A 26,384-nucleotide genomic window follows, 5' to 3' on the forward strand; every position below is an offset into this window, starting at 1 on the left:
ACACCACGTGTAGAAGGTGAACATAGTTTTATCGATTTGGATAAAAAAAAATGGATGAAAAATAAAATGAAATAAAATGAAACCTGAATTCACGTTTCCTTGTGACTAAACTGACAGTCTACTATAAACCAAATTGGCCTTGAAAATTGAACAATTTGCTATCTATCAACTATAAACCATCAAAACGCCTCAAACTACTCCAAACTAAAAACCATTGACTGTTCCTCAAACTCCAGCAGTATTCTTATCTTCCTTGCCGATGGCCGATTCTAGGCCAGCGGCCGGCAAACTTTGCGACCGAATGAGTCAATTTCTACAAAACGGTTCGTGTAGCTCCATGTCAAGAGTCAAATAGATAAATCAACAGTATAAATAGTGTGAAATGTCTATGAAGTATTTGAACGTTTAAGAGCCGACATATCAAAATCAAAGAGCCGCAAGTGCCTCGTGAGCCGTACTTCGCCGATCGTTGTTCTAGACAGTTACGTGCTTATTCGCCTAAATGTATGCAACCGATATAGCAGTTTATCAATTTTACGTATTGATAATGGCATTTTATATCAATAATTAATGAATAATAATATTTACCACAAAGAAACACTACTACTTCGACAGAATCAAGTAAAAGTAAAGCAATGCGATTTATTTTGGTACTTGTTTCATGTAAATAAAATCAGTTTTTGTGTATTTATTGAAGAAGTTTTCATAAAATGCTCACTGCTGCTTAAATAGGTAGGATATAATCACTAGTACGTCACATGTTGCCCGCTCGATTGCTGCGCTTTTTTCGTTCCCTAAATCACTATCACAAGGTTGCCGCCAGGGGTGGCCCTCCGCAAATGTCCTCTCACTTTTTCGCCAGCCCTCTGCAACTGTCCTCCCACATTGCCCTAAGCTTCATATGCCGGCGGGGCACTGCTGTGCTCGTTCAGTGTGTCATTCAGCTTCTGCAGCCCGCCGGACATCGCGTACGGCATGGCGGATCCCGCCAGCGGAATCTGCCCGATCGTGATCGGGATGTTCAGCTTCATGCGCTTGGTAGAGGCCTGCGGTTTCACGACCAGTGCCAGCTCGTACTCGACCGCCACGATCCGGCTGTGCGTGGTTTCCGTCGATGGGACGGGCCCGACGACGAACGACTCCACAAACCGTGCATCGTTCTCGCCCTCGATCGACGGTATCTTGCGGACCTCCAGCACCTCGTACTGGACGTTCGACTCCTCCTTCGGTATCTGCGTCTGGCCGATGACGCGCGTCTGGCTCGTAAACTTCAGTATCTTCTGCCACCTGATCTCGATCACGCTCACCGTCACCTTGCTCGAGTTCTGCACGAACACCTCCAGCTCGATCGTTTCGCCCGGCGCATAGCCGGACTTGGGCGTGGTGGCCGACACCATCAGGGGCCGGGACCGGCACAGCCCACAGTAGAACGTCATCATGTTCTCTGCCCGCGTCGGTATGCACAGCACCTCGTTGCTTTGGTTCAGATCCGCCCGACAGACGACGGTGAACGGTTGCTGGAAGTTGTGGTCAAACTTCCAGGGCCGCTCGAGCGTCACCTGCAGCAGATAGCGCACGTGCCCGTACTTGCCCTCCATCGAGGTGGGCGCCGAGGGCGGTATGCTGAAGTCGAACTTGTACCGGACGAGGTTCGGCGGCAGCTGCATGCCGGCCCCATTCTCCGACCCGGCCAGATACTGCTTCTGCTTGATGAAGTCCTCCCGGCCCTTGAACTGTGCCTTCACTTTCTTGTTTTTCGGCCCATCCGGTACCTTGGCCTCCCAGAGCACGGCCGAATAGCCGGAGATAAGCAGACAGACACCTGAAAGGAGGGTCAGATTCATTCGGTCGGATTAGTGGGTAACGATAAGGATTTTCACACACGAGCTCGCCAAAAACACATCGAATTACGCACTAACCTCGCACTTTCTTGATCTTGGTGAGGTGCAGCTCAATCACGCCCGTGACACGATCGCCGGCCGTAAATATGCCGCTCGAATTGTCATCAAACAGTATGTCGCACTTCACATGCTTCGACGTCTTTTCTTTGGGCATTTTCGGTGCCTTGGCCCTGCCCGCAAGCTTGAACTTTCGCCCGTAAACGTTCAGGTGCGTGATTGTGGGTCCGGACGGTGGAACCAATGCACTACACCGTTGCCCGCCGAAAATTGCGCTCGATACCGTGAAGTGATAACGCTTCGGGTGGCAGCTCGGCGGGCTTTCGGCATTTATCTATGCCCGGAGGAGGGGGATAAAGATAGCTTAACGGGTTCAAGATAAACGGGGTCGGGGACGGTAGAAAGCGCGGCCGGAAGATGGAAGGGGTCACCGCAGGGGCACCAATCAATCGGTGTGGATCGATAAAACTACGAACCCATTGCCAGCACGCATTACTCACTCACGCTCGGTATGCTCGTTTACGGACGGAGATAACTAACTCCCCGGATGACATTACGCATCGGGACGGAACGGCAACGGAGATGAACACACAGGCGGCGATGATGACGACACTTTGCGGGCACGTTTGCTGCGCGTGTAGAAGCAGCACTTGCGCGGCACCAGCAACAAGACTTCAGGAATGTTTAGGTCCTCTAGTGCGATCAGTCACACACGCGCGAGATCATTAAACACACTGCGGTCAGACGGAGTTAATGAAACAAATTGCAATGTATAGCAAAGGCCTGGGGCAGGCAAACAAAGACATCCAGTTCTTCCCGATGGCCCCTCAGTACGCGCAGCAACAGATGAGCAAGCAGCGAACCTCGCGCTGGTGGGAGTTGACGCAGCGCACGGCACGGTACCCGACCCGACTAAAAATACTCACCGCCACGCAGCGTTGCTGAGAGAGGGCCGCTGAGATTGAGCGCTCTGCAGGGAGCTGGACGAAGGTTTTTGGTCCGTCTTCTACGCACACACACAGCAACACCCTGCGGCTGCCAGGTTTATTTGCGTGCTGTCGAATGCCGTCGAACGGTACAGTTTCCCACCGTTTCTTGGCCGTTTCTTTTCGGGGCCGTGCCGCCATGCTTACTATGCGCATTGGGCAACAGTCTCTCGTGGCGGCGCTGAGTACACGATCGAGCGTGCCTATGCGCGGTGAGAGCAACCTGGCAACCCTTCGCGTCGTTCCCCTTCGCTGCTTCCGTGGGGCGGGTTTTGTGTCAGGTCAGTTATCAAGGGCAAGTGGTTTTCGTTCCTTTGCGCTCTCTCGTTCTCTTTCCCTATCCAGAGCATTATCCCAGTACCGGGGCTTCGTGAGAAAAAGAAAAAAAACTCCAACAATTCCCTTCGAAACAACAATTTCTTTATACATATCACACATCTTAGCTGCTTAAGATCTTAAGGTTAGTCATTCTCGTCGAAATCGCGCGGCGTGTACGGTTCGGAACCCTTCTCAAACTCGTGCTCCTCGGTCGAGGTCGGTGCGGTCGGTCCGTCCGCCGCAAACGCCCGCGAGGTGGACGGTTGCGCATCGTCCGGGTAGGGCGGGGGTGATTCCAGCGGTATCGGCGTAAGCGGTGGCCGATCCAGCCCCAGCGCTTCCCGCTCCTTCTCGAGCAGCTGCATCGGGTAGAGCGTCTTCGGCAGCCCGACCGTGCCGACCACGATCGGTAGCGCGAGCAGCAGCTTCTTGCGCGACCGTACCGGCCGGATCATCACCTCCACCTCGTACCGGGTCATGATGATCCGGCAGCGCTCCTCGTCGGACGGTACGGTCGAGCCGATCAGTATGTTCTCCTCGAAGACGGCATCGTTCCGGCCGGCCACCCGGCCAATCGTTCGCTCCTCCAGCACCGTGTGCTCCAGGTGCTGCTGCACGACCGGCACCTGGCTCAGGAAGGTGTCGACGCGCTGGAACTTGACCGTGATGCTGCGCACGTCCACGCTGCTCTGGTTGTTCACGTGCACCGTTACCTCGATCACCTCGCCGGGGGCGTAGCCGGTGCGCGGGGTCGTCGCGGTCACGATCAGCGGATCGGTCAGGCCGAAGTAGAACGTCTGCACAATTTCGGCCCGGGCCGGCTGCAGCATCCGGTCCGGGGCGAGGGCAAGATCGGCATGGCTCTGCACGATGAACGGCACCTGGAAGACGTGATCGTACTTCCAGGGACGCTCGAGCGAAAGCTTCACGACGTACCGGATGTGGCCGTACTTACCCTCCTTCGACGAGGGTGCGTTCGGGGGGATTTCGCACGTGAACGGGTACCGGTACACGCCGGCCAGCACCTCGAGCGGGTTGCCCACGTCCGAGCCGACGAAGTACGTGATGCTGCCGAAGTAGTCCTCCCGCCCGTTGAAGTGTGCCTTTTTCTTGCTGGCTACATTTTTGGCATCCGTTCCTGTCAGTTTCGCGCTCCAGGACGTGGCCGCGAAACCGTTGATGCGTAGGGCGATTCCTGCGAGGAACGGGGGGGAAGATGTTGTTAGCGATGTGAATCATTCGGATCTTTTGACGAGATGTAGCGAGATACGGCCAATTACGCTCCCCTTGATTGTATTAATAACCACCATATCGATGTGTCATGCACAAGATAAGAGGACCAGATTGTGAAGGTGTGCTGGAATTTGCCGTTTTGTTGTAACTCCACCACAAACTAATCTCAACCGGTACACCAAAAACACTCCGCGAAACATTTCATTCAACACAGCGGTTTGAAATGTTTCACGATCCAGCCTTTCATTTACCCACTGCCCCGGCACATCTTCTAGAAGTTCGCCTATTTACCTCGAAATTTCTTGGGCTTGTCCAGCTGTATCTCTACCGTCCCGCTGACGGTATCGCCCGCCCGGAACACACCCTGCGGATTGCCGTCGAACTGGACGTCGCACCGGATGTGCTTGGACGCCTTACTCTTCTTGTCCTTGCCCATATCCTACCGCACCGGAGGATCCACCGTTTCAACGCAAATGCCCGCTCTACGCCCTACAGTGCCACACAATCCGATGCTCGACTTTGCTCCACCAGGCTCGGCGAACGAACTGATGAGTAAGAACAGCCGAAACCGAAGGGTTATAAGGCATTTGCTGATGCTTCTTGCCAGCACCCCGGGGACGCCGATAAGCAAGCCGAATATGATATGGTTCAGATATATGTAGGAGCCAGCCGAACGAAAAACCGATTACCGATAAGAAATTGGTAAAGATTAGTGTTATCAGATGGCCGGGGGAACTGTGTTACGTTTTGTGAGCGTTTTTTCCCCCTATACATCTGGACTAAACTGTGTGCTTGTGTGTAATAAAAGGACAATACACTGTAAATCGTATGAAATCAAAGCAGATTCGTTTCAATTTTTAAAATTAAACCGTTACGTCCTGCAACGTGTGCGCTCACGTGCGTCGTCATGGCAACGCTTTAACGATTTCTAGCGGTGGCTCCCTCTAGTGCCGCTTCGCTGCAATACAGCAATCATTTAGCTACCTGCGAGCACTATCTCAACAACAGGTAAAAGATAACAACCGTGACTGATAAGAGAAACAAGCGCTCTGGTGCCATTTGTTTTCCTAACACTTACTTTATTTAAGCATAACCTAAAGCGTTTCCTTTTTACATATTCTTACAGTTAGTGAATTACAGTACAGTACTTTGCTTGCACCCCGTCGCCATTCTAAGGCAGACGACAAATGGTACAAAACAAAAAACAAAATAATTTGCGAATAGATATCCGCCAGGAGAACATGCACAAGAGAAAAAAAAAATGAAAAGATGGTTCGTCCGTTTGGCGCGGAAACCAGGTGATCCAAAGGTCCAAAGCCGACTGTTCCTAATTAGCGAGCCAAACGTATGCCGCGTTGCCAGTTGCCGTGGCCCCGGCCATTAGCTCGGAAAGAAGGAACCGGCCATGAAGGGGTTGTCGTTTGTACGTTCGGAATGTTCGTGTGTGAAAATCAACCCATGCAAGATGACAGTGCGGGCGATGCGGATGACAGTCGTGTCGGCTGCTCTATTCGCGCTGGTTTTTGTGCACCTCCGTCTTGATGGCGTACACGAACGACAGCACGTCCTGGATGACCGGCTCCTTCTGGGTGGCCAGCGCACGGTTCATCTCGTCGATGCGGACGCGCGTGTCGGCGTCGATCTTGTTCGAAACACCCTCGCGGGAACCGACGTGCTGGGAGGAAGAGAAGCAACAGAGAGATAGTTGTAGCAAACGTTCTCGAGACACTGGTTTTTTTTGTCGTGTTTCCCTTACTTTGGCCTCGAATTCCTTGAAGGTACGCTCCCGCTCGGCACGGTACTTTTCGATCTCCTCCGTGGCCTCATCCTTGGCCTGCTTCAGACGACGTGCCTTGCCTGAAAACCAGAACAAATAGCAACAAAAAAACCGATCCAAATGTTAAAAACCCATCACTTGTGCGTTCGTTTCTTCCAATTTTCGGTGCACAAAACGCAACAGCACGCAAACAGGTGGGTCATGTGACCGGAGTGGTGTGTGTTACGTTGTTGCGTTTGCGTTGGTTGTCACTCGAAGTTGGGCTTCCTGCTTTCCCACACACTTACGTTTGCGCGCCTCGCCAACCTTATCGGCGGCCTTCTTTTCCGCGGCCAGCAGCTGCTGGATACCCTGGGTGTTGCTGGCCATCGTCAAAAGTCCACGGGCACGGGATCTTTCTCTCTAGTCGCGAAGCGAACCGAAACGTACCGACGAACTGAAGGGAAAACGAGTCGCGCGCAGTTCCGTCCGTGTCGAAGTCACAAGTTGATTTGGTCTGTCTGCCTTTTTTCTTCGCTGATCATATGACAACCCCCGGGTTTGGCACAGCCGTTCCTCTCGCCCCACGGTGGTTCACGTGATTGCAAGTGCGCGGGCCTATAGCATCGCACGTGCCAGAGCGAGAGCACGATATGGGGTCGAACCGGGAGGGAGGGTTAGCGTTTGTACTCGTGGGTTTAAGGGCGTCGAGTTATGGTTGGTGGCGTAGTTTATGAAGGTGCCATTACATGACAATGCTGCGCACAGGGGGGAAAGGAATGCGTGCGTGAGTCCAATGATGGTAAAAGAATAGCGAATGATATCTAGTACACCAATAGTCAATTGATACATGAACGAAATTAACATTACACAAAATGTAAGCAACAATTTATGTAATGTCATCGTCACATTCGTCGTGCCTGCGTACGAGCAATAGCGCTTTAGTATGCAAGTTCGCTTGCAAGCTGGGCGGTAGAAAGCTTTGTAAAAAGCTTCTTTGCTGCATGCAACTGCAATGCTGAAAAGCTTTTGACGTTACAAAACACGTGGGGTCGGTACATACAAAATCCAGAACATTAAACAAACATTTAATTGTGGATGCCCTGATGTGCGATACCACGATTCTGATGTCGACAGTTGACCGTTGTCGTCTGCATCAATCCCCTAGTTAATTTGGATAGGTTACAGGGCTACTCATACCGGTCCTCGAACCGATCACGAATCCATACCACTCATGGAACCGTTCTCAAACCGGGATTCAATCAAAAACCTACATCATTCCTGTAACGGATCATGAACCCATACCGGCTCCGGAACTAATCCAAACCTCTTACCGATGTTGGAACTGATTCTTCTTCTTATACTATAGCACAACAACCGTGGTCGGTCAAGGCCTGCCTGTACCGCTACTAGTGGGCTTGGCTTTCGGTGACTTATTGATTTACCCATAGCAGGATAGTCAGTACTACGTATGAAGCCTCGGTACATGTGGGGCTTGAACCCATGACGGACATGTTGTTAAGTCCGGCCATTGGAACTGATCAGAGTTGAGCGGTTCATTTTTATGAACTGTGAACATACTAGTTCTTTCATTTTGATGAACTGTACATGAATGGGATAAATGGGATTTAGATGAACTGTACATGGGAAATGGTAAATGGTTTATTACCTCTTGTACCTTATTTGGCATACCAGGACGATCTTTAGTTCTACAGCAAGGACATTCTTTGTATGAACAATTCTGTACATTACGATTGATAAAGATCCGATGACCGTTGATTAGATGAACGTAGGTTGTTCGTTCTTTATAGTGAACTGAATGAATCCTACGATTCTGCTTCTTGCGGCATACCTCTAGAACTGATCACGAATCATTATATACCAGTCCTAGAACTGAGATTGAACCCGTACCGTTGCTAAAACCGATTACGTACCCAAACCGGTCAAGGAATTAATACTGAACCCATGACAGTCCTGGAATCGCTCATAAACCTATAACGGCTCGTGAACCTGTTTGCGGGTTTGGAACCGATCCATTGCCTGCTTCGAACCAGTATCAGACAGATGTTTACACCTTGCAGTAAGACCTTTGTGTTCAGTCCCATATGCAGTCGAATGTCGAAGTTCTGCTGTATTTTTGTGAAACCAACATTTCTTTCAATTCCATTACATTCTACCATCCAAAGCGAAGCAATGGGTTCACAATTTAGAAAAAATGTTTTTATTTAAACCGACCGTTTTTCTCTGTTGTTGCTGTTATTTTCTTCTCCCTCAATATCCATAGCGTCAACAATTCACCTGTACGGCTGTACGACTTTCCATTTTTCAAAAAACCAAAAACGAATTTGCTGTATCGTTTCTGTAGGCGTTGCGTGCTGTGTGAGCGTCGCTTCACCCGCTGCTATAATAATTCCCCATTTCCTTTCGCACGCTCCTTCCCGACCGTTCGTCTCTTCTGTACAAATTAAACTAGTGTTGTTTTTGTTTTGTTTTACTTCCTTATTAAAAAGTTTCAAAGAAACTGGAATCCTTCACCACTTATCATTATCGCCGATTGGTTTTTTTTCCCCTAGATGCAGCGCACCCGTCCGCTGCAGCAGGTGGCAGCTGCTCGCTCAGGTAATGCGCCCCTGTCCCTGGAGTACTGGTGCGTTAGTTTTATAGAATTTCAAATAGTAAAACAAGTAATACGGCTGGCGGAGATTGCAGCAACCGAGCTGTGCTTCATCTGTTTGTAGGACTTTTACATTCCCTTCTTGCACAGTTTGCTGTTGAGTGTTTCCTTTGTTGAGTGGTTGCACTTACACGCTAGTATGTATAACTATGTACAGTATCGTGCCGACGCAGGTTTCGAGATCGAGATAGTGTTGTGTTGAGATTGTGTGTTACATTTACGTTTACCGTTTGCCGGACAGTGTGTGGTGTAAGAATGATTGCAAACCAGGAACCCGACCGCAGAGGGCGCAGCCCTTAAGGAGCCCTTAAGGATCTTAAGGAGTGCGAACGCGCCAACTCGATCGTTCGATCGTTTGCCACCGTATTTACAGTATAGATAATTGGATTAAATGCTACCCTAGTGTGAGTTGGAGTGTTTTGTTAACCTAAAACAGATGGCCCGCCCGTCTTAGCTGCGCTGCCATCCGATCGTGTGTATGTGCTCTGTTGTTTTTTGTTTGTTTGCTTAAAGTGATGCCTAGCAAATGGATGACATTGATGTGTACGATCGATTCATAATTCCCTCGTTTTTTTATTTTTCCATTTCTTATGCTACACGTAGAAAAACCGAAAACGAAACCAAAAAACAAACGGAAAAGCAAAAGTAAATCCCATATCCCATTTTCTAGTGCACGGTTCTGGTAAGAATAATTATTGTTACGTTTGCTCGTATGTACACAATTACCCTAATCCTAACAACGTGTTGACGAAGGTTGATTTTGCCTCTTTTGTTTTTTGAAGTATTAGATTTGTGTGAAAATGTTTTTATCTCGTTCTTTTTTTTTTGCTTTCGCTCGTTTTGGGTTTCCCTTTTTTATTCCATAAATTGATTTGGTTACTTCCACTGTTTACACTTTTGCGGATCATATCGGGTTTCCACCCACTGCCCGGAGGAGAGTTTGTGCACCTTTGTGTTGGTGTGGTTTGTTTGTTTGTTTGTTAGATTATTTAAAGAAATTAAAGGTCAGTTCTTTGCTCACTCAGTAGGTTTTTGGAGCGAGGTGATACTTAACGTACGCTTACGCTAATGCTTCGTTTCTTTTCCCTACCCCTCCCCCGATATTTGCGCTAATTTTCTCCACGACTAATACTTGTTGTTCGTTTCCCATTACAATTCGTTTGATTTTGAAATACTTTCCATGCGGTTTTGCTTCATTCACTTCCCGTTGTTTTGTTTGTTTGTATGATGCATCACTTTGCCTTTCCCCAGCTTTATTGTATAGCTTTAGATTTCATGTTGCGTTGCGCTCTCTGCCACCAGATCGATACAGCGTAATAAATGACAAAAGAAAATGGGAAATAACCCCCACGGGGTAAGTACCAGCGCAGCACATCCTTTTATTTGTGTGGGTGTGTTTATTTAATTTGATTTTATTGGAAGTACGGAAAAGAAAATATCTCGCTTTGTGTTTCGCTTGCAAACAGTTCCAAAAAAAACCCAAACAAAAACAAAAAAAGAACAAACGAAAGGTGTGTGCATTAAATGAATAATGCGATGTGTCGCATAAATAAACACGAATTGCATGGCCCCCGAAAAAAGGGGTGCTCCGGTCACGAAGCAGCAAAAAGAAGGCGAAAAACATGTTCCCTACCAAGCAGAGAACGAGACCCGGCAAAAGGGAGGGAATTAAAAGCAAAAAAAAAAAAACGTAAAACAAAACAAAACAGCACCGGCACCAACATTAAACATCACGCATATTGGGCACGTGTGGCACGGGCTCGCTAAAAGCAAAAGCGCATAACATTTTAGGTTGATGAAGAGAGCACTTCCGACACAATGGGAAAACAGTGGACGCAAACGCACCAGGGTGTCGGAGAGGTGCCGGTGCCCGCTGCCAGTAGCCGGTGCCGGTTTCGGACGCGCTATTTAAATTAATTATTAATTTTAATACTCGCCCGAAAGCTCTGCGGAAGTCGATAAAGTGAAGCAAAATATGAGTGTCCCACCGGAGGGGGAATTCGGTGCGTATCGTGTGTGTGTTAGACGATGCTGAATAGTTGGATGATGCTGCGAGAAGTTTTTCGTGCTGTTATTGCAGCGGATTGCGAAAACCTTTGCCTTCTGCATGCAGCGAGAAAATAGCAACAAATAGTGTACTTTTCACGAAACTTTGCGGTAACGTACCAGGGTGTGTATATGTCTATTTTTTTTTAATTTCCTGACCGTATTTTCCCGTGTGCCGGGTAACCGAGTTATGCTGCCCATTTTATTGCATCGTTCAAGCATCATTAAAGGAGTTTTTTTCTTCATCTGTATCCATAGCACAGTGTGAGCAAGCGAAGGGCCTTTATTATTCCGCGAATTGAGCCCACTCGCGATGATGGTAGGCGATGATGAAGATGATATTATGGGCGTTGTTGAGTTTGGACGTGGGGATAAAAGGGTTTGAAACCCAAATAAAAACAAAAACCAAAACAAAAAAAACACTCTCACTCAAAAGCAGCTAACGAGAGTGCATTTGTGTGTTTTTCGGGATGCGAGTTGGCCCCGTAAAAAAGGCCGGCTCAGTGGTGTAGTGTCGGTACGAGTTTCGGAGCGCTGCTGCGTTGCTTTCAATTAATTCGAAGTTAGTGAAGGACTCACCGGTTTCACCGGTTGCTCGCAAATTGGTGGTATGTTTTTTGGCAATTAAAAAAAACTCATAGAAAAGGCAAGGTTTTGCCTTCTCTGAATAGACTCTGTAGCTTTTGAAACTGATCAGCGGTGTTCTTTTGCATGTTGTGAAGTGTTGCTTGAACCTTCAGCCCACGAAAGCTGTATCGGGTTCTATCGGGCTCCATCGGTTATTCAAAAGAAAGAGAACAGTGGCTATCAGAATACAAAACTTGCCTCAAGGCATTGATATGGCCTCCCGTGGGACGTGGTTTGCGCTGTCGGCGTAAGAAAGCGAAATGATAAATTACGACCACACGACCATATCGATAGCAATCGTGGAGCTAGTTCGACTGCTCTGCCAGTGACTGGGATGACTTTGCGGTACGGGGCGTTGGTGAGTGGGCAGTTTTTGCTTGTGTGGTTCGTTTTGTGTGCAAAACAGTTTAGATCTGCAATTGGGAAATCGTTTCCGAAGCAGGTAAGTCATGTTACACTTTGTGCTAACAACCCGCGAAGAACTGTGCTGCCGAGCATTGTGCTGTCACTTGCTGGCTGGAGCAAGATGTGATGCGAAATAGTCGCCTTGGGCAACAATTGATTCCTTTTGCTTTCTGAATCCTAAAAATGTCTGTAGGTTCGTAAACTAAAATCTCGAGCCTTTCAACAGCTTTTCTCCAATGGACGACCGGTACGTAAATCTTACGCGTTGCGATAACTTATACCACCGCAATCAATTGGTCTGAAGCGTTTTCATTGCGAGGAACCAAATGCGCGCTGCACCCGTTAATCATGCAAGCAGAAAGTGAAACTTTCCATTCACCTACCTTCAGTCCTTCCCTATCGGTCGAAATACAACCAACGGATAAAGGGCATGAGGTGGCAGAAACTAGAATCACGCGAGCACCAAACCAGTATCAGCCCGGGGACTTCACCACTCTGGCAAAGCCGCACTGGTTCCAACCGGTACCGAGTGACACCGTGGCGCGTGGAGCAGGTGGTGTCACCGGTCGCCCGACTAGGGGGAAAATCTACATAAATTTTCCATTAAGCAGAAACATGATAATCTTAGGTTTGCTGCCATCATGCGAACCCATACACGGCACGAAAACACACACACACCATTGTAGTTAAACGCTGGAAATGGTCTCTGACCACCATGGCACCTCTCCCCTTTCCCGCGGCTGGTTACAATCGAGACAAGACAATCAGTACTATTATTGGCCGGGAATTATCGCGCCGGCCGAAAGCGAACTACAAATGGCACAACTGATTGCATGTCGATTGCGCTTTTCCAATACAAATAAGGGCGTCCCGCACAACGCGCGCATCCCCTCGCACCCAACAATTGAGGTAAGGTGGGAGTGTCGGAACGTAAGTCATCGTCTCTCCCGTAGCCTGGTTACTGTTCCTGTTAAACGAGAGAAAAAAAACTCAAGACGTTTGTGGTTCACTGGCGGCATCAAATACCAATCGGTGCATTGGAGTGTTTGGTTTTGCGGTTTCGCTGCGCTTGATTTGATGAATCGCTGTCAATTAATTATGAAGCGACCGCATCCGTACTGCGGAATGCTCGCTGACCATGCCGGAAATAATCGAGCAGGAGTACACACTCACACACACACACATCCGGGACCGGGCGGTGTGCGATTCGGGGGAGGAAGACGTTCTACCCCGGTTTTGGTTTGATAACAATCGATCAGTAGCGTGGAGATTGGTTAATTAAATTAAAGCAACTTTGGAGCTGATGGCAGGATGGATGTACAGGAAATGATGGCGGACACTGGGTGGAATATTGGGAACTCCTAACTATGAGACGGTGTACGTGGGGAAATCGAAAACAAATGCTTTAACACCTTGAAAGCCCTGACGTTCAGTTATGTTTCCTAGGGGACCATGGTTAGAATACAATGCTAGCCAGGGATTAGTGACTTTAAATCCAAATATCTTGTAACAGATAAGGCGTATTAGTGTGAAATTATGCAGCAAGATCAACAAAATGCTAAATTACTGTATAATGCATACGGGTTTTGCAAATTATTGTTTTTTCCTTTTTATAGAATTTTCCATAAATGAAATCTTTGGCAAAATTGAAATCTGTTTGCAGCAACCATACGTCGTGCCGATTGCATACCGTCTCTACTCGTTCAGTAACACTACGCCTAAAGGTATGCAAAGTCGCATTTGATCATCGGGCTTTTAAGGCTCATTTCGCCGTGCCGATCTGGGCAGGGGGGGGAGGAGGGAGATTTCTGAAACAACACCCAACGATAAGTATTTGAGAAACGAACACATTGGAAAAGTTTGCAACATCGGACATCTTGTTTACCGTGTAATTTGAGCAGTTGAGCGTCGGTGGAGCGCCCTTTCGAGCCATTCCATTCTCGCCCCTTCTTTCTATACTTCACTCTTGTTTTTCTTCTCATTTTTTCCACCACACACACGTTCTCCCTTCATTACCATTCATTCCCTAACCCCCCTTTTCCCCTTTCCCCGTGTGACGCAGCTTTAGACGCAGCTTTCCTGCTGGGAAAAGGCGAGCGGCGTCCGCACGGTGACGATCTCCCTCAGGTATTGCTTGCTGCCGCCACCACCGCCGTTGGCGCTCGGCAGGCTGGCGGAGGGTGACTGGGGCAGCGCGTGGGACAGCTGCAGTGGCGAGTGCGCCAGGACGGCACCGGGATGCTGCCCGAGCGGCTGCGATAGCTGCAGCAGCGAGGCAGTCGTCGGCGTGTGGGGCGTGTGAGGCGCGTGGTGCTGGTTGTGCGGGGGCGCCGGCTGCGTTGCGTCCTGCTGCAGCTGCAGCGTGAGCGGATGGTGATGGTGGTGGTGCTGCTGCTGCTGCGACACCGGTGATATTAGCGGGAAGGAGGAGCTGCCGGTCGACCCCACCCCGCCTATCGTGGACCCGGGATGGGATTGGGTGGGCGGTGGCGGCACCCCCTTCCCGAAGCTGCCGCCGTGGTCGATCTGGGCGTAGATCGTCGGCTCGTCGAAGTAGTTGTAGGCCGGCGGCGGCGGCAGCTTATTCAGATGGTTGTTGAGGTGCGTTTTGCCGCCGGTGTCGTCGTGCGGTATTGCCAGGGCCAGCTCCGCGTAATGCACTTCACTAGCTGACTGCTTGCGGCGATAGAGGGGAAGGGGGGGGGGGGGGGGGGGGGGGAGATGCGAGGAGATAAAAGAGAGAGAGAGAGCGGAAAATTAGATTATTTTTAGGTGCTTTGCTATTACATGGCCGCATGCAAACATCAACACGTGTATCTTCTATCCGGCCGGTTTGCAGAAAGTAAAGCACAACACAGTGAAAGCAAACGACCGCTGTGCCAGCGACATGAGTGATATAAAGTGTGTTTGGGTGTGTGTATGTTGACTGTAAAAGCATAATGGGTAATTTTGCTAGCGGGTTTGGAAGCTATTTACGCACGTGAAAGGTTTTTTTTTCAAATGAAAATGAAACTCCATGCCCCAGAAATTGCAACAGGGCGGCTCATGTGGATGATGGAAACTTTCCGCAACAAACAGCGCCATGTTTGCACTGCTCTCGCCTATCGAATTCGCTTCCAATGAAATTGCGAGCTTATTAAAAGTTTCCCGTAAACACTGGTTGGGGAGTTTGTTTTTTTCTGGTTTGGGACGCCTTCAGGCACGATATTTACTAGCATATGTTCAGTAGCTTGCGGGTGCTGGATGCTTTTAATTTGGAGATTAATTTATGTTCTGCCGGCCGCGCATCTGCGCAATGAAGCTCAACCCGTCAGTGCCATCGGCTCGCCCTGGCCCGAAACCCGTCAGTGCTCGTTTATAACAACTTTTGATTGGATTGATGACTTGCCCGTTTGTGCGGGCGGCGGACATTTATTGCAACCTACTCGGTCATCTTGGCGCTTCACCTGGTTTCAAATGCTCGCCAACCGAGGAAGTGGATAACCTTCCCCCGGGGTGCGATGCGTTACACGTTCGGCATGGCGCGGAAGGGAACGTTTTGGAACAAGTTGCGAGTGTCATTCGCTTTGATCGAACCACCATGAGTCGGCTGCTTTTCTGCAGTGGCCGTACCGATTGGGACACACGGGGGCAGCCACCAGCCAGGCGACAAAGTGAGTCAAAATGAACGTGAAGTACGGTACCGTTTTTGTCTGCTGGTTGCTGGGCTGCTTGCTTACAAAATATCACCAGCGCAACAAACTTTCTGCCCGCAAATCCCGGGAAACCCAGCCCCCAAACAGCGACGATAAGGCCAGAATGAACGACTGGCCGGCAGCGTCCCCTTGCACTGTAAAAGCAGGGGTTGCCCACCCGTCCCGAGGGGGGGGGGGGGGAGGGCATCCGTCACTACCGACCGCGCTCCTTCGCCGAGCCGAAACTTCATTGCAGAAGTGCATTACCGTGCATTGCTTTCCAACTGGGGCCCCCGGTTGGAATGTTGTTGTTCGCCAAAACCTTCTGCTGTCTAGCGTGCCGTTGCTTTTGATTTGCCGCATTCCGTCGCGGACGGGCGGGTGCGGCTTTGTTTTCGCCATGCATTAAGGGCCGGTGGCCGGTGCGTTCGTGCGTGCTGTCGCCGACCCGGGCCCCAGCCCGACATCGGCAATCGCAGCCAGAGTCACATTCCACGCCCTTAAGCGGACGCTGTCGGCGTTGCGCGACAGCTGCATACGAAATGGTGTCGTTTACAGTCGTATCGCATGCGATGGTATGTGCCTTTTGTGTGTGTGTGTGTGTGTCCGTGTGCGTGCTGATGTCCTTTGGGTGAATTGCGACTCGGGAAAGTCGGCAAGTCGCCATCAAACGTGCGCTTTATCTAGTGAACAACCCCTCACCCCATGTGCGGGTGCAGATGTGCATCATGATTTGTGATCCATCCACCGAACGTGGCCTCTGTGTGTGTGTGTGTGTGTGTGCGGCACGATCAACTGTAAGCAAGATGGCGCTCGTCCCGGTGGTACGAGCGCGCCTAAAAGTAGGCAAAGCGTGTACGCCTGTGCACGCGCTGTGCTTGTTAACTCGTTAACTCGGTAGATATGCCCGCCGAGCAAAGCGGACTGTTTCAGTGTGGGTCTTTGTGTGCCCTCTATACCCCCCCCTCTCCGCTACTACGATGGAAAGCAAAATGTTTTCGAATGCAACGGCGTACCCAAAAGGGGGGGGGGGGGGGCATTGCTAGCGATAGAGCAGATGGGGCAGGGGTGGAATTTGAAAACTTTTGAAGTGTGGTCCCGTCCCGTCGAGCCGCACACATCCGTTGGAATTCGGATGGAATGGATTTCCCGAGTGAACTTTGCCATTTTGGGCCACGGTTCGGGTGTCTGTGGTTGGAGCTGTCAGCAGGCTACCGGGGGAGGCAGAGGGGATGAGATGTGCTGTATGATGCACGGCGATAACGATTCTATCCAGAGACGTTTTGCTTTAAGTAAATATTTGGATGCGCATTAACTTTTGTGTCGCGGTTAAAACCCCTCCGTTTGCTGTCGTTTTTGTCTGCTCCCGAATCAAATTACAGGTGTGCGCTTAAGTCTTTGTGTATTCGTCATTTCATGTCGAGATGGTTTTCAGAGATAAAATGGTTACGCACCGTAGCACAGGAATTGAATAAAGAATTATGAAGTGCGAAAGGAGGCCATGGATTTAATATGCAGCTCCTGAGAGCATAACATGGGCCATATTGAGCAAATTAGCACAGTAAACGATTAGCGGAAGCATTGAAAGTTGAATTTAATACTGCAAACTGCATACTTTTGGGCGTTTAACTTAAAAATATCTACATTCGTTGAATCTTAAAGACGGTGGCTTTTTAAAGAGTGCTCTATACCATATTACATACATTTGCAGGTACGGAGAACAAATAGATTGCCTCTTTACGGTTCCGATTTACTATACCCAAATCTAAACAACGCTCTTCTTGCTGTCTTTAGGGAGAGACCTTTTTTCTATCATAATAGCTCTTCCATCCTCTGCGATAGTTGCTGCAACACCCGACGATAGTGAAAGGGTAGTACCAGGAGCGATTTTCTTTCGCTACGGCACGCCTTAATTCTATCGCACAACTGACCTGAGGCAAGATTTCACCTGCGCAGATGAGCACAGGTAATGGAGAAAACCCGTCACCATTTACACTGATTGCACCACGTGGATCGAGCTGGCCAGTTCTGCTGGTCACCTTGCGCCATTGTCCCATTGTGTCGACTTCCGGCAAAGTCGTTCTGTTAGCTTCCCCGGGCGCTCTTGCCATGGCTGGATGGGTTTGAGATCTCGTAAATGGATCTGGGCAGGAATGAAGTCCAACAGGACATGTCGTGCCGTCCGTGAAGGAGCTTTTCTTAGCGGATGATGCGAGCGAAGGAGAGACACGGCAACAAGCAATAAACGAAACCGGGACACATACAGTACACATACACTGATCTCCGCTGTCAGCTGCACACACAAACCCATATCGTTGTGTGTGTGTGTCTTTGGGATGCGCTCCGGGAGACAGTCTATTAATAGTGTCAGCCACTGGTTCTGTCTGCTCGTTACGCGGAAGATTCGTCCAAGCACAGAATGGAGGAAATTGTCTTGCGATACGGGAACGCTGCTAAAGCTGCAGCTTGCGAGCATTCATCGCGGTCGTCTTCGGTCCCGGTACGCAGCCCAGAGATACGACAGGGTCCTGCCAACCCACCAACGTGTCCATGCGTGATGGGCGATACACGGAAACAGTATAGGTGGAAAAGGATCTTACCGATAACGCCAAGCACAGTGGGATCAATAAAATTTAAGGATTTTTTTTAAATAGCCTGAACATCTCCTTTCTTCTGTAAATCATGTATTATTATTATATTGAAGCCAAAAGCGCCCGAAAAGGAAAATAATACAACCTCTCCAAGGTCTAACCCAAGTCAGCATAATTCTTCCAGTACAAATCTTGTTTTGGCACCACTAACCTTCCCCATCACACGGAGAACTATTGCCGGTGGTGGATTTTTTTGGACCCGTCCGGGTGGGAAAAAAGTCCAGGAGTTCTGGGTGACACATTCGAGCGATTTCATTAAAAAATATATATAACGTTATCCAACTAGGTCATCTTGTTATGTTCGTGCTCGCTTCTGGCGGGTACTGGATTGGAAGCTCTGCTTTCTTGCTCTTGTATCCGCTCCGAGTGACCTTCCTTTCTGATTGTGGGGGGAGAGGGGAGAGATGTTTGAAAAACTGCCAGCGGGGTCTTTTCCACCGGCAGTCCTGCCTTCACGATACAATGTTGCAATGAAGCAGCTGAGAGAGGAGGACGGAGGGATAATTCGCCCTGAGAATGACTCGCATACGGTACCGTGATCTTCGTGATCCTTGAGCTTCGCCTTTTCATCCTCTCGCTTTCCTTCTCTCTCTTATATGCTCCCTAACGTGGATGCGGGCTACCCGGATGTGGACACATCCTGTTGAGTGTCGTCTGTCTGCCTTCAGGTGGTAAAACTGTCCTGCTCCCGTGTCCTTACCGAACCAACCATTCGTTTCTTTATCTGTTTTATATACATTGCACATCCGTGAGTCACACGGATTCCTCTTTCCAGCGCAACGGGGTCCTTTGGACAGTAAAAACAGCCTCAACAACAAAAAAAAGTAAGCAGAAGAAGCAAAAAAATGGACACTAAAACACACCTCTCCCTTTCGGTCAAGCTGAGAAAGCAAACTGCAGCAGAACGTACTGGCACTACGGGCCAACAAATGCAGAAATGTTTGCATTTTTGCCAAGCACGCTGACGAATTTGCAGTGCGCTTGACCCGGTTTGACACGCGGCGGCCTGCGGGGTAATCGACGTAGTCGCCATCGTTCCCTGACAATTGCCTGCCGGCGTACTGCGGCAACCCAGCACGGTTAGTGTTTGTGTGAAACGAAAAAAAAAACGGACGGAAAAACTTAACTGAACCAAATCAACTGACCGAAGCGCGCCAGCAGATTAGGTTGAGTTGGTGTCGTTGGGAGGGTTTTTTTTGCTGCGTACGTTGTAGTTGTGCCACTGTCATCTAGTGGCAATCTGAAGTGGTCATTTCTTGCTGGAGCCGTAGAGCACAGAGCAGTAGAAATCATGTCACAAAGCTGAGCTGCTCTCGGGCTTAAGAAATAGGGGAATGGGGTTTTTTGCGCAAACAACAAAAAACAGGGCAACAGGGCTTTTTGTTTTATCTTCCACTCCTGATAGTACCGACCACTGGCAACCGCCGGCTAGCTTGATTGGCCGGTAGATGATGGAGCAAAACACAGCTTAAATTGCTTACGCCGTGGTAGTTTGTTGTGGTAGGATTGTGTTTTTTTATGCTGCAAACGGTGACATTTGCTTCAAATTGCAATCAACTCGTTGCAGTTGAGCTTTTGGCTAATGCGTGGTGCGCAACGGTCCCGCAACAGCGCATAATTGGGTTTTGGGGAAATGATTGGGTCCCGTAAATAGCTCATTAAAACGTAACGTAACTCACTAACGATTTCCTGACGCTTGTCTGCACTGGGCTATTGGCCAGTATTAGTGCACAGGTAGATGATTCGCATGTTCAATTGGCAACCATAACGTGGCGCCCCTCGTATTTGCTCGTATCGCGGCACATTACTCTCCAGAGGGCAATGAGATTGGCTTCTACCGGAACGCTACGCGTACCCCTAAGCGGAGATAAATATGTGCACTCAAGTACCCAGGAGAATTTGATGGTACTCATGTTGGTTCGGTTTTTGTGCATGACGTTTTTTTTTCTTGCTCCATCGATTGACGTTTCGGATGTTACCAGTATCTACTCCAAACCTTCGCCAGTGTTCGGCCGACCGAGCTATCTTTCCGGTTCGATACGCAGGCTCGGATGCCCATAATTGGGTGCCCGCATCGCACTGGACCGGTTGGGGCAGAGGGTCAGGTCTGTGTGGCAGCGAAGGTGCGCTTCGATGATGTGAGCTGGCACAGATCGCACTGCGCTTTTGAACGGACCATAGTGCCCGCCCTTTGCACTCTGTTCGTGTGCTTTGGTGCGTATCAGTACATGCGTTACGCGGTCGTGAATGGTTCCCGGGTGAAACATATCAATAATACAGAAAGTTGAATAAGAAAAAAGGGCGTGAGTGAGTGCGCCCCAGCATGAAGTGAACTTGGGCAAGAGTGCTGCCGCCGGCCACATCAGATACAGCCGCAATGGCACATACACACACACACACACATACATGTGGGGCTAACGATTATTGCCCAAAGTCGTGTATCGCGTTAGAGAGTTCGCGAGAAATCCAATGCTCAACACGCTCCATACGCCAATGGTGCCCGCTCGCCCGATGGGTCCCATTTTGAAAAAAACAGGGCAATATAATCAGAAGACTTGACCCCGGGAGGCGACAGGATGGGATCGTGTTTTTTTGTCCTGTTCGAGGGCGACCGATGTAATGGGTACGTTGAATAGGGTCGTGCCCACCGTCGCGTTCATAAAACGGGCTCCATAAAGCGCGATACGGTGCGCCCGGTCCGTGCTGGTCGACCCCGTGTTTGCAATTGTCGTCATTATGCGAATTGTTTGCTGCCTTTGCTGTTGCTGTGCCGTTTGCTCTCCATTCCGGAGGGATGGCTTCGAAAAGGGTATAGTACACTGCCATGACTGCAATTCTGCTGTAGGCTGCACGCTGGAGCCTACGAGGATCATTGAACAGCATGCAGATGAGCGGCGTTTGTATCGTGCACTACTTTATTTGATTCCACGCCGCTATTTGAGAGGAAGGCGCCTTTCTAAGGCAACATTAATTGCCATTTGCATGCTATATCTACATGACTTCTTACGATCAACCAGCATACCCTTGCAATGTCGTGTTATTCCGCTCCAGTGTTGCGCTCGTTGTAACGCGAACAAATTTATCAATATTTTCCGTTACTGCAGCCCGCGGAAAAAACTACTTCATGCTCCGATAGCTCAGTTGTGCTTCCCTAAAGCCATTCAAAAGCCATACAAAATAGATACGAAGTAGTATATAGTATCATAAAGAAACGAGAAGAACGGATCTGCGGTTGCGTACAAATGAACATTCACGCATCCCTCCCCAAGGGACAGGCGTGCAAAGGGGTGGAAGCGTGCTACCATGATTAATATCTGCTCGAATGGGCATGGGGTTTCTACTTGACTCACATTCAGGTGGCCGCTATTAAGTGGACGTTAAGGCCGGATTAGCCGACGCATACGGTTACGTCGGTCGGTCGGAGTCCGGTGCTATGCCATGTGTTTGCGATCAAGTCTCCGGTCGAGTGCGGATGGTCTGAGCTCCGGATGACTCTGACTCCAAACGATTCCGGACGACTCCGGATGACTCCAGACGACTCTAGACGACTGCAATTCCGAACAACTTTGGGCAATTCTGGACGATTCCGGACGACTCCGGATGACTCCGGGCGACTCTGGACGGCTCCAACACCGCTCAAATCGGGATGATTCTGAACGTCTCCGGTTAGTGCTTTGCGGGCCTAATTTCCATAGTTCGTTCCGAAATTTTCGGAGTTGGATCGAAGTATTCTTCGAATTTTTGCCAAATTTACCCATCACTGGTGTGAAACAATGGCTGATGACTTATCTGGTGGTACAGTCGTCAACTCGTACGACTTAACAACATGTCCGTCATGAGTTCTAGCCCCGAATATACCACGCCCCCATACGTAGGACTGACTATCCTGCAATGTTAACAATAAGTCACTGAGAGCCAAGCTCACTTCACTAGCGGGTATAGAGGCAGGCCTTGACCGACAACGATTGTTGTGCCAAAGAAGAAGAAGAAGAAGAAGAAGTGTGAAATATGAGTCGTCCGTTGTCGTCCAGAGTCGGGCGAACTCGAAGTCGGTCGGAGGTATTTCATTTATTGGTGTTTTCCTTTCTTTCGCTTTGCGCCTGCACCTCTTAAACAGACCTTACTTTCGAAGAGTAGCGGTTTGAGTCGACCGGAGTCAGCAAGAGTCGGAGTCGGATATTAAATGACAGACAAGCAAAAACATTGCACCTGGCGACTCCGCCCGGACTCCGCGTCCGGACGACTCTGGACGACTCCGAACGACTCCAGATGGCTCCGGCTCCGAACGACTCCGGACGACTCCAGGCGATGTCAAACCTACCTTTCGGAGTCAGAATTGGTATAGATTTCGGATTTTTGGCAACTTTACCCATCACTAGTACGGGCGATAGAGTTTGTAATTCGCGCCTGCGTGCCCCCTCCGGGAGAGCCGATCGGTTAGCAATGCACACCCGGTGCGCCGCAACATTCCACGGCACGGTGCTGCTAACGAACGTTCATCAGCGGTATGCTGTTGTACGCACAATTCTGCTCACACATGCAACACGGAAGCTGCCATTTCTGCACGAAGGGAATATGATGGCCAACATATGGGAAACGCATGAATTGAAAGGTGGGCTGCCCTATCAAACCCCCAGAATACCACATTCCTAGCTGACTTGACGAGAGAGAGTTATCGTCAGGTTCATGGCAGCAATGTCATCCCCGGGTTCCCTGCGGGCAGATAAACAGGTGAGGCCTGTGACAAACGAGATTGAATGTGCACCGGTGAGTGGATGGTGGAGGTCTGAGGTCTGAAGGCGAAACCGGTACCGCACAGCAACAGGGGTCGGCAACACACGCACGCACGCAGCTTGTGATTTCACCTTTGTTCGGTGGCACGGAGTGGAGCCAAAAGCCGCGGTGAAATGGCCTGGTCGGAACGGCGACCGGGAGATGACTTTGTGTCATCCGGAGTGTTTGCTCTACTCCCGTACTACTTTGCCGCAATGGAAGAAACCGGGCAGAAAGGATCGCTCGACACACGCACGCACCGCTAGCAGTATGTATTTCAGCAGCCCGAGCGCATTCATTCGTTGGCCCAGCCGGGGGATGAACCGACAGCATCTCGTTAGGCTGTAGAGCAGAGGTCGTTGATTTGAAAGTAAATATGATGCGCTTCAATCTGGGACCGATGTTTGCTTCCGATTTGCAGCTGGAACTCGGTACGATTGGTGAGTCGGCGTGTTTCAGCGCTCAAAAGTCGAGGTAATTAATTGAAACCCGTCCCACTTGGCTTGCTCATCCAACCAATACTAAGATGCAACATGCAATGCTTAGGCTTCGAAGGTAGTATTTTAAACATTTTAATTGAACTTAAACAAACAAAAGTAGCATATGGTGAACATCGAGCGGATCAGAAACTTATCATATTAAGTGTATTAATGTGTGTTTGTGTGTGTTTTGTGTAACTACAAAACGGCCTGTGTGCGTTGCAGATGAGAGCAGCAAAAAAGGGAACCCCCCTTCCAAAGCTCGCGCCCCCTTTCGTGCATGCGTGAGGCGTTGCGGTCGTTCTATATGCGCATGCAAAAAAAAGCTAGTGACATGAGGCACCTACCCCGGTTAGGTACGTTTTCCGGCTATCGTCTAGTATCGTCCTGCCGATAATGTCATGTTTGCTGTTGCATAATGAATTATGCAGCGCTGTGGGTGTCTGATTTGCTGATATTAATTTGTAATCGGGATCTGGAAAATGTTAAATGGAGAAAGAGTGAAATAGAGATAGAGAGAGAGATAGACAGAGAGAAGATAGCGAGATAGATAGTGTGATTGTGTGTTGGTGTGTGTGTGTGTGTGTTTGAACGATAGAGCGACAGCGCGTACGGCGTTCGAGATGGATGGATGGAAGGAAATAATGAAGCTAACTCGACTGAAAGATGAACCGAACGAAAGCCGCACTGTATTGCTCCTCCGCTTCGGGCGTAAAAGAAAGTCTGCTTCATTAATGCTTCCATGTGCGAGGGGAAATGGGAGAGGGACGGAAACCAATGAGCTATGCATACCGGTGCACAAGCGACACACATCGTACGCGGCTGAATGAGAGCGCGGAATAAAAAGAACAACAAACAAAACCTGAAACTGAAAGCGTAAGAAAAAGCGAAAAAAATATATATAAATGCAGACAGACAGGATCATGAAGGACCTCTTCTTGCGAGGGATCCTGTTTTGCTACATTCGAAGCAGCATGTAGTGCGAGTAAAACAAAAACATATAAATCGAACCAGTGGCGCTCAAGCAAGCGAACAGCAACGAAAGAACTAAAAAGCTGTACGGTACATTCCGAGAGGGAATGTTATCGATACAGGGATTGCACGAGGGCTTATGCACGTCGCGACTATGTCTGTGTGTGTCTGTGTGTGCCTGTGTGTTACGGATTGGTTTGTGGGCGGGCGATTCGGATTCGGAACCGGGTGGGGATGCAAACGCTTACCCTCGTTCGATGGGACAACGTCCGGGTTCTTCTCGTCGTACATGTCTTCCGACTGGCTGAGCGGTAATGAGATTTTCTCCTTAATTGGCAGATTACCGGGCCGCTTGCCGCCGGCCGTGGTGGTGGTCGCGGTGGTGTGCTGTTTCGCCTGCGTTGCCCGCAGCTTGAAGGCGGCCGCGACCGCGATTATAATGCAGATAAGCACCGTTAAAATGCCAATAAATATCCCGATCGATACGATCGGCGTCAGCTCGAACTCGGCATGCGGTCCTGTGCAGAAAGGAGAGAGAGAGAGAGAGAGGGAGAGGAAGAGAAAGAAAGAAAACGCACACATATATGAGAATCGGATGAACGCACTCGGTGTCTAGGAAGTAATGAGCTGCGATAGAAATGTGATTCGAGATTCGAGGCGGCTAGAGGGTGGACGATCTCTCACGTACATTGGGTGTGGGATTTTCAGTTACAGTTTAGCTTTTGTTCTGGAGCTGATTGTACTCTTGGATGTAAAGGATCAACAGAGTGAGAGAGATGCAGCATTGTAGAGGTGCAAAGGTGTATTACACTAATCCCTCGTTAAACGAGATCTTCGTCCGGTCATCGATTTAGTACAATAATAGCACAAACAATCCTTTTCCCTTTTAGTGAAAAACATGAAAAAAAAGGTTGTTACGCTCTCCCAGCGTTCGATGAAGCCACTAGCGGGCAAAGAAGCGGATCCACGCCAAACCGAGCTTCCAAGAAGTCAATAAAAAGTATGTACAAAAAAACCGAAACGCACCACCACCACGATAAATGGGCTGAGTAGATTCAATGTCAACATTTTCCACCCCTTTTTCCACCCCCTTTTCCATCCCTTTTTCCACCTTTGCCGCTTTCTGCTCGTCGGCTATGAACGATCGGTGCATCGAACATTCGCGCCTGCCGGGTATGCAATCGCATTTTTCACGAGCAGTGTTTGCTGCCCGTTTGGCCGATTCCGGTGTGGAAATTGGAGTAAATGGAGTAATTGCATTTACGTGGAAATTTATTTTGGGCTTTGCTGCATCAAGCCCTACCCCCTACTCCTCCCGTTTTGCACGGTGCGATGAGCTTTTACTTTTTTGTTGTTGTTGTTCGATCAGCGCCAATGAGGGGAACATTGCTGCATCGATATATTGCGTATCGTGTGTGTGTTGCTGCTGCTGAGCGGTCAGTCCTTTGTGCGCTTAATTGTTTATGTGTATTTATTTATTAAATAAATCTGTTAAATTAAATTACGACGATAAGGCCGCGAGCGTCCAATGCAGATCCCGTCCGAATGCCGGGGTTCGATGTGGAAGTGAGTGGGGGATTTTTTGTCGTTGTTGTTGTTGTTGCTTCCCTCCTTAACACGGTTGATTTCCTATTATCCTCTTCCAGGTTCGGTTTTGGCGTGTATTATGGTTCCAAAATTTATTTTTGAAGCCCCCCAGAGTGGATGTTTTTTTCTGTTTTCAAGCAAACGAAATCTCCATTCCTTTCGCGCAAATGCATTCATTACCCTGCCAACAGCACGCTTGTTTCGGATGCGTTTGTGCGTGTGCTCAATTGAGTGGAATAATTATATGGTGCAGTTTTTTCCCCCATCAGCATTGGTTGAAATTAATGAGGAAACAGACATCCAAA

The 26,384-nt window shown here is 49.2% G+C and overlaps 4 protein-coding genes across 9 annotated transcripts in view; all 4 read right to left on the minus strand.

The window, feature by feature from the left end:
• Positions 1 to 622: 622 nt before the first annotated feature.
• On the minus strand, positions 623 to 3,211 carry LOC120949570 (arrestin domain-containing protein 3-like). Its single transcript, XM_040366952.2, has 2 exons — positions 1,920 to 3,211; positions 623 to 1,822 (listed from the first exon to the last, which is right to left on the minus strand). Exons 1-2 carry the CDS (start codon positions 2,053 to 2,055, stop codon positions 891 to 893), a joined length of 1,068 nt encoding a protein of 355 aa, XP_040222886.1. The 5' UTR covers positions 2,056 to 3,211; the 3' UTR covers positions 623 to 890.
• Positions 3,212 to 3,282: 71 nt separating this feature from the next.
• On the minus strand, positions 3,283 to 5,188 carry LOC120949569 (arrestin domain-containing protein 17-like). Its single transcript, XM_040366951.2, has 2 exons — positions 4,727 to 5,188; positions 3,283 to 4,397 (listed from the first exon to the last, which is right to left on the minus strand). The coding sequence occupies exons 1-2, from the start codon at positions 4,869 to 4,871 to the stop codon at positions 3,346 to 3,348; spliced, it is 1,197 nt and encodes a 398-aa protein (XP_040222885.2). The 5' UTR covers positions 4,872 to 5,188; the 3' UTR covers positions 3,283 to 3,345.
• A 305-nt stretch (positions 5,189 to 5,493) lies between these two features.
• LOC120949571 (V-type proton ATPase subunit G) lies at positions 5,494 to 6,726 on the minus strand. Its single transcript, XM_040366953.2, has 3 exons — positions 6,500 to 6,726; positions 6,192 to 6,292; positions 5,494 to 6,110 (listed from the first exon to the last, which is right to left on the minus strand). Exons 1-3 carry the CDS (start codon positions 6,579 to 6,581, stop codon positions 5,943 to 5,945), a joined length of 351 nt encoding a protein of 116 aa, XP_040222887.1. The 5' UTR covers positions 6,582 to 6,726; the 3' UTR covers positions 5,494 to 5,942.
• Positions 6,727 to 8,389: 1,663 nt separating this feature from the next.
• The window catches only part of LOC120948514 (hemicentin-1), a 194,028-nt gene continuing 176,033 nt past the window's right edge, over positions 8,390 to 26,384 (minus strand). For 4 of the 6 annotated variants that reach the window (XM_040364925.2, XM_040364927.2, XM_040364926.2 and 1 more), the window contains 3 exons: positions 24,741 to 25,010; positions 23,868 to 23,995; positions 8,390 to 14,616 (listed from right to left, as the gene is read on the minus strand). In XM_040364925.2, coding sequence (XP_040220859.2) covers positions 14,008 to 14,616; positions 23,868 to 23,995; positions 24,741 to 25,010 — 1,007 coding nt within the window. In that variant the 3' untranslated portion in view covers positions 8,390 to 14,007. The remainder of the gene's footprint in view (positions 14,617 to 23,867; positions 23,996 to 24,740; positions 25,011 to 26,384) is intronic. The other 2 variants (XR_005750957.2, XM_040364929.2) reach the window with 2 other exon arrangements.

The sequence above is a fragment of the Anopheles coluzzii genome, chromosome 2, assembly GCF_943734685.1.
Source record: "Anopheles coluzzii chromosome 2, AcolN3, whole genome shotgun sequence".
NCBI classification, from domain to species: domain Eukaryota; kingdom Metazoa; phylum Arthropoda; class Insecta; order Diptera; family Culicidae; genus Anopheles; species Anopheles coluzzii.